We start from the raw sequence: 17,189 nt of genomic DNA on the forward strand, positions 1-17,189 counted from the left end.
AGGCTGGCACGAGGAGCAAGTTAGAGCTGCTGCTTGTGCCCTGAAGAGCTTGATATATGGTGGGGGGAGGGGTTTGAAGGCACGTGCATGGCGAGGGAGGAGCGGAGAAGAGGAGAGGTGAGGTGCTGGCGCCCCCAGCAAGATGGTGTCCGGTGATTACTATCAGTAGCTTGAGCTGGAAAAGCGCCCCCTAAAGCTTCTATCCTGCTCCCTGCGTTACAGCCAAGCAGGAAAGGCAATGGACAGTGGAATCCCTGCCTCCCTTGCACCCTGTGCAACCGCACTGCCCGCACATAGCTCACTATAGCCCTGTGGAATGCAAGATGGCATTCAATATGCGACCTTTAACCTGGATATGCAAAATTCTTGAAAAAAACCAAAAAATAATCTTAGAGACATTTGGAGCATCGAGATAAAGCAGTACATTTCTGTATCTCGATGGCCACGAATTTGGACTTGGAGGTCGAAAAGTACAGCGTCAGCATCTATGAGACAAACATGGTTATTTTTATTACATAGGATTTTTTGGACCCCAGTTAGATTACAAAAAATAGATAATTCTAAGTCTAATAGATGCTGGCATTGTCATATTAATATAGGGACTCTTGATCATATGTTATATATTTTTGTCCACTGATACTTAATTTCTGGAGGTCAGTTTGGGGACAGATAAATATTATTCTTGAATCATCTATTCCTTTATCTTATGAAACCATAATTTGTGGTACGTTGTTACAGGTAAAGCCTGTTTTGGATAAATACAAGAGCCGTCTTTTATTGATCATGAAGGGAATAGCCATCCAAATGATCACAAGGAACTGGAAATGTTATGACAGACTTAAATACACATTCTGGTGGGCAAGTGTGTGTAATACATAGAAATATGAAAGAATGAATGCATTTGTTAACATACAATAATAGAGATATATCTTTTATTTCTTAGATTTCCTTACACATCCAGGGTGGGGGGAGGGGAGGGGAAAGTATTTGGAAGAGTTTAAAAATATTTAAATATAATATTGTAATAAATAATATGATTTAATATATTAATAATTGGGAGGAGGGGAAATGGATGTTTTCTTTAATAATGTTTATAATATGGTGTATTTTATGCAATCTGTTAAAGTTATATTAATTGTAATACACTGTCAAAGCTTGAAAATTAATAAAGAATTAAAAAAAAAAAATAACCTGGATGTGCACTTTGTAGACCATATAGCATAAAGCTAAAAACAGAATACTTCAGCACCTCTGAGCTGTTTACCTAGGGTTCCCGCTATGATCTCAGGAACAAACTATTTCAGTACCCCTTTTACGTATTTACGAGGGTTCTTCCAAAAGTACATTACTGACTGGATAGTGGATTGCGATACTAAAAGGGGACAGCCTTGATACAGCCGAAGAGGTGAAACATGTTGGCAGGAGTTCCCAGCCGACAGATATGCGCTTAAAGCAAAGTGGTTTTTAATAACTAAGTTAAATAAATAAATAAAGTAAAAATAAACCAACAAAGGATCGATGACGATTTAAGCAGTTCTTCTACAGAAAGATTATGAAGGATTACTGCTCTACTTCCGATGATCCAAAGTAATAAAATAGGAAAATGTAAAGTGCTTATTACGATCACACATATTGAAGTACAGAGTTCCCCTGGTCGTTTGCGGTCAGCGGTTCGCAGTCCCAATCATTCGTGGTATTTTCCAACCGCGAACCGCCAACAAGGAGAGGACACGCAGCTCCTGATTGGTAAGGCCCGACTTAGTGCAGGAAGAGGCGGTCAGAGCATACAGCGAGTGATTTCCTACACTCGCCGGCGCTCCGGCTGCTCTCTCCTGCCTCTCCTGCTGCCCTCTCCAGTCTCCCCTATGAAAAACTGTATTCACGGTTTTTCAAGATTCGCAGGGGTTCCTGGAACGGAACCCCCGCGAATATCGGGGGAGTACTGTAGTTATTATAGATACCTTGAGATGATGGCATCCTATAGAGATTTCTACAGTCTATAGGCATGTATAAGTTAATTCTGGAAAAGAATCCAAATGTTAGCAGCTTTTAGGTATTATTACTGTATAACTCTGAGGCCAGCCCATCCAGTAATTATGCATAGTTTAGGGACAGATAGAATGGCGCATTGGGTTGCATGTTGAATTTACTGTAACATCGCCTATTTGGCAATTTCCAAAAAAAATATGCGACGCTTACAACTGTTGCAGAATGCGGCAGTCAGACTAATCTTTGGACTAAAAAAATTTGACCACGTGACACCCTACTACCGGCAGCTACATTGGCTGCCGATGAAGGCACGCGTAAAGTTCAAATTTGCCTGTTTCTGCTTTAAAGCATTACACGGACTTGCCCCCAAATACATTACTGACCATTCCAACTTCGTTTCCCCCCCAGTGAGAGGTTGCAAACTGAAAAAACACCATGAATTCCTTCTCTCACACCAAGCAGCATCGTGGGGTAAAGACCTAGAACAATTACTTTCACCCTCTACTTATGAGGAATTTAGGAAACGTCTAAAAACACACCTGTTCCTAAAACATCTTGACAACTGATCCACTTATCTCTTTCCTCTCAATAGCGACCTACTGTCCTTTTGATCACTTTTCTCCTCAACAATGAATTTCCTGTCTAATTACTTCTCTTTCTTCTTCCCCTCTTGAAGTCAGTCAATTTGTACCTTTGCTTAATCTTTTGTAAACCGCATAGAACTTCACGGTATTGCGGTATATAAGCTGTTATTATTATTATTATTTACGTAATACAATCAAATCTCGGTTTGCAAGTAACGCGGTTTGCGAGTAACGCGGTTTGCGAGTGTTTTGCAAGACGAGCATAACACTCAAGCAAATCGTACCTCACAAACCAAGCGTTGACTCGATTTGCGAGCAGCCCTCCCCCGAGAACCAGCATCGCCCTTCCCCCTCCCCGCCCACAAGCCCTCCTCCCCCCATGAACCAGCATCGCCCGCCCGCCCAAACCCAAACCCTTACCCCGATCTGGCACCAGCACAGGACATGCCGGTGCCTGAAGATCCTGCCTCGGGTGTCTCGGGAAGAGCCGGAGCCAGAAGGCCTTGCGCATGCGCAGATGCTCAAGGCCCAGCCCAGCGGCAAGAGGCAGGATCTTCAGACACCGGCACGTCCTATGGGTTGGTGCTGCATGCCGGTGTCAGATCAGGGTAAAAGTTTGGGTTTGGGCGGGCGGGCGATGCCGGTTCTTGGGGGGGAGGGGGGGCGATGCCAGTTCTCGGGTGTGGGTTGGAAGCGCGCCAGTGACCTCGGGGGTGGTGGGGGGTGTTTTGGGGATGTGGTGGGGTGGAAGCGAGCAGCACCGGTGGCCTCATGGGGGGGGGAACCAATCAAGCGAGTTTCCTTTACTTCCTATGGGGAAATTTGCTTTGATATACGAGTACTTTGGTTTACGAGCATACTTCTGGAACGAATTATGCTCGCAAACTAAGGTTCCACTGTTTATGATACTCCTACAAAATTCTTGGGCATCCTGGATGGGCCATACACCCCTTCATTTGTCATCATTCAGTAAATGTATGCTTCCCCTATTCACAGGAATGGAGGTGGATACTTACGGCCAATCTGGGGTATCACATTGTAGAAGTTGATATTTCTGGCTGAAATCCAGTTCTTGGAGGAGGGGATGAACTGAAGAAACCAGACAATCAACAACCGATGTGATGCCTGCATAGTCCTTCCTTGTGTGGAAGAAAATGGGGTGAATCACCTAAAAGAGATTTTAAAAATTTTTGTTAGAAAATCTCTAAATTTTAGAATTTATTGAAAGTTTCTTTCCTCACTCCCCTGCCACCCTGTGTTGAAAAAGAAAAAAGAAGTTGCAGCTGAGGATTCCATCACATCACGTATATAGACAGACCTACATTTTGGGGAGAACCAAAGTTAACATGGGGGGCACTAGGCCTAAATGTGAGTAGTGTTTGGGATACTTCCAAATAAGGGGGGTCTTTTACAAAGCCACAGTAGCGATGCTGCTATGGTAAATGCACCAAAACCCATTTGAAACCTTTGGGCTTTGCTTCACTTATCAAGGCAGCATCGCTACCGCAGCTTTGTAAAAGGGGCCCTAATGCCTTAACTTGCATTTGAAGACAGATTTCTAAGTAAACAGTCTAACCTGCAGCAAAATAACCATATACACACTTATGAAACTCTGGAAACAATGACATTTTTAAATATGATCTCCGGTTTGGAGCCTGTAGCTGATGCCCCCTTCCTGATGACGTTCTTGCAAAACTCGAGTCAAAGGGAGGCTATGGGAGTTTCAAACTTGGAGATTCTTTAATTGAGATGGATACTAGTTACGAGCGCTGGATTTGAACAAAGCATATGCTACCTTCTTTATACTTATTTGAAGATAAGTGCTTTTTCTTGCATGTAGAATACAGAAACCCAATGTACAGCTATATGGTGGAAGGGCTGGTAATAGGTGAAAGTAGCCTAGAAAAGTACTTGGGGGTACAGGTGAACAAGACAATGAAGCCGTCGGCACAGTGCGCAGCGGCCTCTAAGAAGGCGAACAGAATGCTAGGTATTATCAAGAAAGGTATTACAATCAGAATGAAAGAAGTTTTCCTGCCTTTGTATTGGGCAATGGTGCGCCCGTATCTGGAGTACTGCGTCCAATATTGGTCACCATACCTTAAGATATGGAGAGGGTCCAGAAAAGAGCGACACGATTGATAAAAGGTATGGAAAACCTTTCATATGCTGAAAGATTATGGCACCTAAATGAAGGTAACCACTTACAGAAATATACCGTATTTTCACGCATATAACGCGCATACTTGTATAACACGCATACGGGTCCAAAGCATTTCTGTAAAAAAAAATTTATATAGCACGCACACGCGTATACCGCGCATGCTGCTATAACCTCCTCCCACTCCCGTTTACTCTTCTGGCCTGCGAACCGGCATCCTCCCCTCCGCTCGCGTCACCCCCCTCCCCCGCGATCCTACATCCCCCCCAGCACCGCAAAACATCTCTTATCCGATTGGGCACCGGCACCAGAACCAATGAACAGGACGTGCCAGTGCCAGTGCCCGAAGATCCTCCCTCGTTGTTGCTGGGCTGGGCGGTGCGAGGGAGATCCTCCTTCTTCCAATACATTCGAGAATCTCGGAGAGAGCGAGACCAGAAGGCTTTGAGCATGCGCAAATGCTCAAAGCCCAGTCCAGCCCGGCACAAGGAAGAAGGAGGATCTCCCTCGCACCGCCCAGCCCAGCCCAGCCCAGCAACAACGAGGGAGGATCTTCGGGCACTGGCACTGGCATGTCCTGTGCATTGGTGCTGGTGCCGGTGCCCAATCGGGTAAGAGATGTTTTGCGGTGCTGGGGGGGGATGTAGGATCGCGGGGGAGGTGGGTGACGTGAGCGGGGGGGGGGATGCCGGTTCGCAGGGGGGATGCCAGATCGGAATGAAAAAAAAAATTGTACAACGCGCTCACACGAATAACACGCAAGGTTATGCACGTTTTGTAAAAATCGTGTATAACGCACGCGTTATATGCGTGAACATACGGTAATCACAATTGAAATTACTGCATGTGTCATTTTCCTGCCTTTCGCTCTTATACATCAAATTAGTATGACTTGTGCCCTTCTCATACAACACAAGAGAGAACTATGAATATAAGAACACCGGGTGCCTGTTACAAGGCCAAAAGACAGCTGAAACACATTATGGGGTCCTTTTATTAAGGCGCGCTAACCGATTTATTACGCACTAAAGATGCTAAGGCATCCATTATATTCTATGGGCACTTTAGCATTTAGCGCAGGGGTGTCCAATCTTTTGGCTTCCCTGGGCCGCATTGGCAAAAAAAAAAAAAAATGTTTCTGGGGCCACACAAACGCGCAAACGCTGCAGCAAGACAGAGGAGGGAACGGGCAACAAGGTAAACTCCCGGGGGCAGCAGAGGAAAACACTGCATGGCCTTCAACCGGGGCCACACAAAATACTTCACGGGGCCACAGGTTGGACACCCCTGCCTTAGCGCGTACTAAATCAGTTAGCGCACCTTAATAAAAGGACCCCTAAGTTTCAAGTTTAAGTTTCAAGTTTATTATGGGACTTGATAAATCGCTTAATCGGATATTCTAAGCGATTTACATTTAAAATTTACAATGTAAAATCAAAGAACAATAACAATGCAATACATAATAATACATACAATTTAAATAATAGCTTAAATATTCTAAATTTAAACAATATTAAACACTAGTAAGGGAAGGATAAAATATAATTTTAAAGTAAAAAAGAAACATTAAGAGCAAATACAAAAAGGATATACAGTAGTTAAAACATGTTCAACCAAATAAATAATTCATGAAATATAAAATTATGTAGAAAAGGCATCTTTAAAAAGGAAAGTTTTTAACTCAGTTTTAAATTAAGAGGAGCATCGTGAGCTAGACAAGGGTGACAATAGATGGGGTGCAGTTTTGGTGCCTTGTCTCCCTTGGGCCCTGCACGGCTGTGCTGCCCACACACAGCTCACTAAAGTCCTGTGTAAAGTAAAGATTCTTTCTACCGATAGGGATCAAACCATAGGTCAATGAGACACTGAATTTGGATTTGTCTACTCCACTGACTTTTTATTTTATATTGTGTTCTGATGCTCTCCACGTTTCTCCCAAAACAAAAGCAGTTCCACAATACAGTATGTCAGTCTGTGAACTGGAGGATTGATAGTCCGATCTGGCATTTCTAAGACACATTAGCCAACATTAATCTAATGATTTACTCCACTGATCTCTTGGCATGCAGGAAGAAACACTTCTGCCCGTGGAAGAAATTTGCTGGAGGGTTTTGTGCCTCGCTCTCCAGCACCACAAACAATTACCCAAACAGGTACAGAGTAATTCAAGAAAGCATAACACTTCGCTTTCAGGTACGTTTACCTGAAGAAGAGACTCTAGAAACTTCCAAGTCTGAATCTTCATTTCAATTTTCCTGAGCATTTACTGCTCCAAAACTATTTTGATGAAGATAAAAAATATATACAATTTTTGTTGGCATGACATGTAGTTCTAACAACTTTGGACTCAACCAATTTTGTCATAGTGATATGCTGCTGGATATTAGTAATGGGGCTCTTTGCCAGATCTGCTGCACTTGGTTAATGCTTTTTAACAATCATAATCTGTGCTAAATTTCTGCCAGATCACCAAGCTGGAACTTAGAAGCTGGAAGAAACCTTCCCCCCTTTTTTGTTTAATAACAACTGGTCACTGCATAACACTCCCACCCCTTTTTTACAAAACTGTGCTAGTGTTTTTTTTTTTTTATCATCGGTCGCAACAGTAACAGCTCTGACGCTCACAGAATTTAGTAAAGGGGGGGCAAGTTTGATATCTGTAAAGTCTTTAAGTTAGCTTTGCAGGCCTTGATACATGATTCCCATTTTATGCACAATGCCCTGCCAGAAAACATGAAAAATAATTAAAGAAAAAACACAAGGCTTTTTGGGGGGGAGGGGAGGAGAGGGGTATTTATTTTTAGAAGGGTCTGTGGACTCAGATGTTTCCTCTTTTCTTTAAGTTTTTCAAGCATATTGAAAATCAGAACCTTGATTCAATGTCATAAACTACCATTTTTTAAGTACTCATGTTCCCCTCCCACACCACTACTCAATTAATCTCTCTCCTCCAAACTCACTAAGCCCCCCTTAACATAGTGATAGCTTTCTGCTGATTCTGAAATCCTGCAATCTTAGGCCCTAAATCTGACCACTAGGTGTCAGTGTTGTGCAATGACTAGCACCCCCTTTCCACAGAGACTGAAGGCTACCGTTAGAGAATGACACGGGGACAAATTTTTCCCAGTCCCCATGGGGACTCATTTTCCTGTTCCATCTCCGTGAGTTCTTTTTCTGTCCCTGCCCCATTCCTGCAAGCTCCGTCCTTATCTGCACAAGCCTCAAACACTTTAATATCATAAGTGTTCGAGGCTTGTGCGGTTAAGGCAAAGCTTACAGGAACGGGGCTGGGACAGGGATAGCGGCAAAACTTGTGGGGAAGGGACAGGAAAATTGAGTTCCTGTGGGGACGGACACAAATTTGTCCCCAAGTCATTTTCTAGCTACCTTCTGCTGCAGCCCCAGGGTCCTGAGCAACAGAATTCTGGCACAGGAAATACACCATTTCTCACCATAACTATGCATAGTACTTTTTGTTTTTAATTTTAAATGTTTTGGATTCAGTGAAGAAATTTTGTCTATTTATTTTAAAAAATCAAAAGAAAAGCCCCCACACGTATAGGTTGACAGGAAAATAGGAATAGAAAAAAATTGTTAGCTTGCATAGGAAAACTAAGGGGTTTTATATTAACTCTATAAATCCTAATAAATAAATAAACAAAATACCAACAGTTCTCACAAGAGTATTCTAACCTAACCTAATCTAATCCTAATTAGTAAAGCTCACCAATATGGACTAGTTGAGGCCTTTACGTTATAAATATGTCCCCAAAAAGTCATAAATCAGTTTCCAAGTATTAACATTTTTAGAAACTTTCCTAGCTTCTATTTATTTTTCCCAGCTCCCTGAAGAATGATTCTCACAGTCAGAAGAGGGCAAGCACTCCACTATCAGCTTCCACTTATCTCTACCTGCTCACTGATCTCTTTTCATGACACTTTTCCTCTAGTCAGCAGAAAAGGCTATCACAGTTCCTGCAAACAGAAAGTGACAGTTCTTCACCAGGCACTTAACACTAGTTCAGCTTTCTTTCTCCTGTCAGAATGCAATGCAGTTTGTAACAGGGCACATGGTTACAGCTGGTAAAACTGGCATTGTTGACCATTAGCATCATGAAGCAGTGGGAGAGACTAACTCCTTTGCTTCGATCTACACATTATTTCCTGCTCGGTGCTTGGACCCGTGCTCTTCAACATCTTCATAAACGATCTGGACATCGGTACAACGAGCGAGGTGATTAAATTTGCGGACGATGCAAAGTTATTCAGAGTAGTGAAGACTTAGTATATAAGGACAGGTTGTTTACCCTCTCCAAGGTAGGGAGAACGAGAGGGCACTCTTTAAAGTTGAAAGGGGATAGATTCCGTACAAACGTAAGGAAGTTCTTCTTCACCCAGAGAGTGGTGGAAAAATGGAACGTTCTCCCGGAGTCTGTCATAGGGGAAAACACCCTTCAGGGATTCAAGACAAAGTTAGACAAGTTCCTGCTGAACAAGGACATGCGCTTGAGGGCTAGTCTCAGTTAGGGCGCTGGTCTTTGACCAAAGGGCCGTCGCGTGAGCGGACTGCTGGGCATGATGGACCACTGGTCTGACCCAGCAGCAGCTTTTCTTATGTTCATTACAGAAAAAAAAACCACCCCAGGAGATTCAAACAAAGAAATGAAATAGTACATATTTTTATCTTGAAACATTCAAAGGTGCTTAAAGGTCCTTTTACACTATGCTTTCACCACTCATTCAGTTTTGTTTTTTTTAGTTCAAAATTTTGTTTTTATTGAGTTTGGGATATAAAGTACAATAAATGTTAACAAGGCAAGAAACATGCACTCTGCACTAATGCAAAGAGTCACAAGAAATTATCTACATAATATGATACAGCAGGCAGACTCATGCCTATCTAGAAAGAGGAGAGTGACAGCACAACACGCAGCCAAAAATACATGTAATATCCAAAGCACAGAGAGACACCGGAGCCATACACCTATATAAACATTGGGAATGAGCCATAAAGTAAGAGCCAGGTTTAAATGATGACAGTCATGTTTCCGCACATGAGCTGAATGTCGTCAGCCTGTGTTGCAATAGGAGTTAACCGGACTCCATATTTTAGTATAGGAACTCATGTCCTTGTGTTTTTCCGCTATAACGTTTCAGATTTTACTTTAAGGTATTCCACCATGTGTTGTAGTTCACCTTAGACATGTCTTTCCAGCAATGTAATATATTATTAAGGGCTAGAAATATCAATATGTTGAGCAGACGCACATTGTGATAAGGCAGGAGGCCATGACATGTTTAGGATTTTAGAAATAGTTTCCCATACTTTATTCCAATAATTCACTAAGTGTGTACAATCATAGATCATATGCGTTAAAGTTCCCTCCTACAAGTTACAAGACCAATACATGGGAGAAAGTCCAGTTGAGAGTTTTGCTACTTTAATTGGGGTCCAGTGAGTTCTACGTAATAGAAAGAACATAGATTGAAGAACGCTGGCAGATCGAGAGGATTTAAACAAATTTTTCCAGGCTGCCTGCCAAATTTCATCCTCTAAAGCTAGTCCCAAATCTCCATGCCATGCATTCATCACCTTCGACAGGGAATAATTCGAAGACTTTCTCAATAGGACATACCACCTTGAGGCGACTCCTTTTTTATTTTTATTAATTAACGATGTTTGAGAAATCAATGCTGGAGCAGTTTTTGAGTTTTCACAACGCCCTTTCTTTATTTCTCTTATCTTTAAGAATTTTAAGGATTTTATACAACATTGTTGTATTCCACATGGTTCTCTATTAGTGAAGCACAGGACAACTCGGTATGTATATGTGCCTCCCTCTCCCCTATCATTTTTGATCTGCTTCTTCTGCATCCTCCTGCATGCTCCATTCTTTATTACCATCCCACAATTGCAATTTCTTTATTCAATTTCACATCCTGAGTGGAGTAGAACGGGTATAAGTGGATCGATTTTTCGCTCTGTCAAAAATTACAACGACTTGATGAAGTTACACGGAAATACTTCTAAAACCAATAGGAGGAAATTTTTTTCCGCTCAGAGAATAGTTAAGCTCTGGAACGTGTTGCCAGAGGATGTGGTTAGAGCGGATAGCGTAGCTGGTTTTAAGTAAGGTTTGAACAAGTTCTTGGAGGAAAAGTCCATAGTCTGTTATTGAGAAAGACATGGGGGAAGCCACTGCTTGCCCTGGATTGGTAGCATGGAATATTGCTACACCTTGGGTTTTGGCCAGGTACTAGTGACCTGGATTGGCCACCGTGAGAATGGGCTACTGGGCTTGATGGACCATTGGTCTGTCCCAGAAAGGCTATTCTTATGTTATTATGTTTACAGTTCCCAATATTTACACGTTATCACTAAATTCTTCTGGTGAGCATTTCTCATACATCATTTTGTTTCTCATGCCTTTGGTATTCTTCACCATTTGCTCACACTTTTCCCTCCGTATTCATAGTTTCCGTATCTGCGGTTTCGCTTATTCGCAATTTTTCGGCCGCTGACTCCGCCCCCCTAAAAATGTCATCAGTAAAGTTTTTTGCTTTTACTGTACAGTACCGATAAAAAAGTTTATCACTTACCATTACTGTACTGTAACTCTGAAAATCGCTGCTTCCATGTTTCCCCAATGTGCACTGAGAAAAATGCTGCTTCCCAGCATCCCTAGAGAGAAAGGCTTCTTCCCAGCATGCATGAAATCACTGGTTGGCTGCCCTGAAATCACTGGTTGGCTGCCCTGAAATCACTGGTTGGCTGCCCTGAAATCACTGGTTGGCTGCCCTGAAATCGCTGGTTGGCTGCCCTGAAATCGCTGGTTGCGTGCCTGCCCTGAAATCGCTGGTTTCAATAGTTATTCGTGGTTTCAATAGTAAAAACGATGGCGCTTTTCCAAAACCGCGAATAACATGTAAAAAAGTTATTTGTGGTTTTCCCATTTTCGCGCCTATTGGCTGTCCACATCCACCGTGAATACTGAGGGAGAAGTGTACTCACAGATGGTGCACACACTTCAGCCATCCCATTTCATACCTTTTCTTTCTTTTCTTTTTTTTTAAATTAAATTTTCAATTTACAATTCTTATACAGAATAAAGAAATGGAGCATATTAATCAGAAAAAAGAAACAAATCAAATTAAACTTAAACATATAGAAAGAAAAAACTCCTTCAAGCTCACATTAAGGGAGATTTAAAACCATTTCTTTTAATACACCAAACACTTTGAAGAAAATTTTAATCTGTAATAAATGATCCCGAACAAGAAAAAAGGAATTAATCACAAAGAAACAGCAATCTAAATTACAGTTTAACAATTCTGGTGGCAAATTATTATATTTACTCCATTTACAAAGTCATGTGGCTACTACTCCTTTTGAGTTTCGTGTAATATAAGAAACTGTTCAAGCTGTACATTTCATGCCTTTTCTACCTCATTTTTCAATAGGACCTCTGAAGACGGAGTGTTTCTCCGAAACACGGACCATGTTGGATCCAGTCTCCATGTATATGAGAGCTATCCTTTGGATAACAACATTTTACTGACTTTTAATGAAAATTCCTGCACCTTGTATGTTCCTCTCTGCAGTTTCTTTGGGGTTTTGGCGTTCTCCCTTTACTGCAGATTTGTTGGATTTCTCTTTGTTTTGAATGTGAGATATTTTCCTACACTGGGCCTTAAAAAGATCCTCTTGCAGGTGCCTATTATCTATATCAGGATGGACACAAAAATTTCCTTTGAACAGAGAATATACCAGTACTACCACAGCTTTGTAGAAACTCTTGGCGCAGTCCCTAGACTAAAAGGAAAATATGTGTACTGAAATTGCCAGTTTTGTATTACAAAGTGAAGGAATCTCCCATTAGCTAGTCTGATAGCAGTGCATTGAATAGCCTGTGACATCCATACAACAAAGCAGCCTGTCAGTTTCAGCTGCTTGGGCTGTAGATTTAAATGTCTCTGTTTATGAAAAAAAAAGACACTAAGAAGCTTGTTTAGAAAAATTTGAGACTGGTACTAGTTTAAATTCTCCTGTTCTTTTGGCTGTGATTGAAATAATTTCTCTGTCATGTTCCTGCAGTGCCATTAAAATTATGATCCCTATCTCTGACAGGAGATGTACTACGCTCAAGACTGCCAAGGCGTTCTCTCACATCCTCGCAATAGGATATATTTCAAATCTGTCAAACTTTAGAGAGAACTCAAATTTGTCCAATGCTGATGAAGATCATTGATTTTGAAAACAGCACAAGCATTCTACAAGAAGAATTCAAAGCTGCTAGGACCCAATGATTCTCATGTTCTAAAATCACAAAGCATAGGATCATCCTACACTTGAATTATTGTGTTCAGTATTGGAGACCGTATCTAGCAAAGGACATAAGAAAACTTGAAGCGGTCCAGAGAAAGGCGACAAAAATGGTAGGAGGTTTGCGCAAGAAGACGTATGAAGAGAGACTGGAAGCCCTGAATATGTATACCCTAGAGAAAAGGAGGGACAGAGGAGATATGATTACTTGAAAGATATTAACGTAGAACAAAATCTTTTCCAGAGAAAGGAAAATGGCAAAACCAGAGGGCATAACCTGAGGTTGAGGGGTAGTAGACTCAAGAGTATTGTTAGGAAATTCTTCTTTACGGAGAGAGTGGTTGATACCTAGAATGTGCTTCTGAAGAAGATGGTGGAGAGGAAAACGGTGACAGAGTTCAAACAAGCATGAGATGAACACAGAGCATTTCTAATCAGAAAATAATGGGTATATATTGAAGGAACTAAGGCCAATACTGGGCAAACTTGCATGGTCTGTGTCCTGTATTTGGCCATTCAGTTGAGGATGGGTTGGGGAGGGCTTCAATGGCTGGGATGGTTTAGATGGGCTATAGTGAGCTTTAACAGAGACTCCAGTAGATAGAACCTAAGCACACTACTGGGTAGAGCTCTGGGTTTATGTTCCAGGAATATCTAAGAAAAAGGACCATTTAAATTAAATTATTAATTTAAAGAGCATATACATTTGGGTCATTACCTGCTGTCATTTTCTATGTTACTATATTTAATTGATCAGGAAGCTTGTAATTCTGAAAGTATGTACAGAATCCGGGATCCCTTGAAAGAATTCCAAAAGAATTTATAAGAATATCCACATTGCCTCAGCATTTCTAGACTAACTAAACAAGCCAAAGTACTAGTAGGGAAGTTACAGACCAGACAGGGAGATACTGCTACACAAGACTTGGGGGCCTCTTCTATTAAACTGCGCTAGCAGTTTTTAGCGCAGAGAACCACGCTGAATGGCCCACACTGCTCCCGATGCTCATAGAGTTCCTATGAGTGTCAGGAGCAGCGCTAAAAACTGCTAGCACAGTTTGATAGAAGAGGCCCTTGATATCAACAAACATACAGTATCCACTGAAAAAATGACATGTTTTCTATTGGTCAATATATAAATGGAGTTATGTGCTGGCTACCAGGTCACTAAAGAATAATTAAGAACATAGGAATTGCCATACTGGGACAGACCGAAGGTCCATCAAGCCCAGTATCCTGTTTCCAACAGTGGCCAACCCAGGTCCCAAGTACCTAGCTAGATCCCAAGTAGTAAAACAGATTTTATGCTACTTATCCTAGGAATAAGCAGTGGTTTTCCCCAAGCCATCTCAATAACGGTCTATGGAATTTATCCAAACCTTTTTTAAACCCTGCTAAGTTAACTGATTTCATCACATTCTCTGGCAACAGATTCCAGAGTTTAATTACACGTTGTTTGAAGGAATACTTTCTGACGTTTGTTTTAAATCTACTACTTAGTAGCTTCATCGCATGTACCCTAGTCCTAGTATTTTTGGAAAGGGTAAACAAATGATTCTCATCTACCCTTTCCACTCCACTCAGTATTTTATAGACCTTTATCATATCACCCCTGAGTTGATGGGATGGGTCTGAGGGAATGAAGGCTGCATCTATCCTCTCCTAACCTCTCTCACTCACAAACTGTTTTTTTGTCTGTCTTCTCATGTTTCTTTCTCCATGTTGTGTTTACATTGGAAACCACCATGCCTTCTGCATCAATGGCTATATCACCCCGTTTAATAAACAAATAATCAATCAATCTTCTATGGCATTCTCAAAGCTCTGAATGGGGTGAAAGAGGAGAAATGACCCTCTTCTGGTTCAGAATCCAAGGTAGAAAGCTCTTCAAAGAGAACATTAATTGACTGGGGAGATGTTAAACTAGATTGTTGGTGTTGCCTGGATGATCATTCCTTGTATTAGTCTTTAAAAAATGAATTGAATGTCTCTTACATGACAGACGAGGGCACGGTGGTAGAAGCATCAAAGCAGATGAGAAAGACTCCTAAGGTAGATGATCAGTGTGCTGTTATGTAGGTGTCTGTATGTCAACAGGAGAACAAGATAGCACATGCGCTGTGTCTACGCTATCAATGTGCGGAATTTCTTGTGTTAGAGCAGCCTTTTCATGAACTGTGCTAATCTAAACTGCTGGCTTTTCTGAATAAAGAGGATGACCTGAAGTCTGAACTGATGCAATCAGATGAATACTGTCTGGTCGAAGTCTCTTCAATAGTGTTACAGGGCAGGCACAAGCTGCTCAGGTCTGCACTAAGGAGGAACACTCTGAGCCACATCGGCACTCTCTGTACTTTTCTAGTACTTTTAATACCAATGGTCCATCCTGCCCAGCAGTCCGCTCACACAACGGCCCCAAGGTCAAGACCATAAAGAGCAATTCTATTACTAGGCTTCTGCGGATTAGAGCCCCTTTGCATGTGTATATTGTGACAGGCAAGTGGGGGAGGGGGGCTGTTATATAAGGCATGGCCACAGGAGGGAGCTCAAAGACCAGAGATGGGTGATATAGATGTGAGATATGCCCAGAGTACACGGAGGGGGGGGGGGAGCTCTGTTTCCAGAAGGACTAGGGAAGGCCAGACTTGTGTTCAGTAAGAATTACACTTCCCAGGAGGCTTAGGAGTTGATCCTTGGGAACACTGGGAAACTAGAGGGGGGGGGGAGGGAAACCTGGCATAGAATCTCCTGAGGAAGGGAAGTATGACATAGAACCTTTTGCTCAGAGAAGATGGAAGTCCCAGAAAAAGGTTCCTGAGGTATCCAGGGGTAGATCTCTGGAAGGAGTTGCTCTGGAATTTTCTCAACCCCCTAGATAAAAACAGGCGGACTTGATGCGATGGAAGGAAGGATGGAAGGAACTGACTGAGCCCACAGATGGAGAAAGGCCCCTCTGGAATAGAGAAAGTAGGTCTGCTGATATCCAGTTTGTAAGCAGCCTGCGAGTCTTGGCAGTACTGGGATATAGACAATTTGGGGTGAAGGACTATTTTGTTACAAAGAAGTACCTGCCAGCCAAGACAAATGGTAGCAGGGGAAGGCAAGTTAAGAAGGTTCATTTGCATATGGTATTGTGAGTGAATGAACTATTCTTATAAAGCCTTGTTCTCCAAGGTAGAAGAGAACAAATGAGTGACTGAGCTGGTGGAGATCAGGAGGAAGTCTCCCATCAAGGGAAAAGGAATTTGTAACTGTATATAGTGTACTGCAATGTACTCACCCTGAATGTAACAGTACCAGAAGAAAAAGACCTCTGAAAAATGCCCCAATGCTAGCAAGGTATGTCTTTGAGCTCTTTTGTTAGAAATAAGAGTGCTCATTATAAATGGCTGGTTAGTAACACCTGGTGGGTGCAGGCTTAAGTTAGTCCTAGATCAGAGAAGGTCCTGAAACATTTCACCCCATTGAAATTGGTTCTGTAGTAGTTTTTTCCCAGATTTTACCACAATATGTATAAAAAGCAGTACTTATTCATGATAGCTCTCTAAGCACTATTCTATAAGGGTACAAGCAAGAATTACTATGTGCAAATGTAAGAGAACAGACATGGGAGGAGCATGAATAGAGTTCCCAATTATATATGCAATGGAGTTACACTGCATTTAGACATCCACAATTATGTCAGGTCTATGGCTGGTGTAACAGCAAAATGTAGGGTGTGCATGGTTATGCTAGCATTCTGTAATAGAATCTGGGTACTCAGATGCCATTATAGAATTGATACTCACCATGCAGCAACATAAGGGGGGGGGGGGTCAAACACTGGGCCCTACAGCTCCAGGGGTCCCCTGTGGGCCGGGATGGCCTTCCCTTCTCTCTACTCGGTTCTGTGCCCCCCCCCCCCCTCATCTGTAAATATGCAAGGAGAAAAAGGGAGATATGCTGGATGGGAGGGTATTTGGTGGGTGGGGAGGAGAAGACTTTGGGGAGCCCCCTCCTTAATTTCTGCCCTGGGCCCCAGCATGTCTAACACCAGCCCTGAGCATTACTGAACACACTATGAGGCACCAACAACAGCCACCTCAGAGGATGCCTTAACCTGGTATCAGTGCCGACATCTGCATTTTAAGTC

The 17,189-nt window shown here is 42.2% G+C and overlaps 1 protein-coding gene across 8 annotated transcripts in view; it reads right to left on the reverse strand.

Moving 5' to 3' along the window:
• The window catches only part of LYPD6B (LY6/PLAUR domain containing 6B), a 132,933-nt gene that overhangs the window by 24,814 nt on the left and 90,930 nt on the right, over nucleotides 1-17,189 (reverse strand). For all 8 annotated transcript variants that reach the window (XM_033947086.1, XM_033947087.1, XM_033947088.1 and 5 more), the window contains one exon: nucleotides 3,590-3,741. In XM_033947086.1, the coding sequence (XP_033802977.1) occupies nucleotides 3,590-3,704 (115 nt within the window). In that variant the 5' untranslated portion in view covers nucleotides 3,705-3,741. The remainder of the gene's footprint in view (nucleotides 1-3,589; nucleotides 3,742-17,189) is intronic.

Source organism: Geotrypetes seraphini, chromosome 5, assembly GCF_902459505.1.
Source record: "Geotrypetes seraphini chromosome 5, aGeoSer1.1, whole genome shotgun sequence".
In the NCBI taxonomy this organism is placed as follows: Eukaryota; Metazoa; Chordata; class Amphibia; order Gymnophiona; family Dermophiidae; genus Geotrypetes; species Geotrypetes seraphini.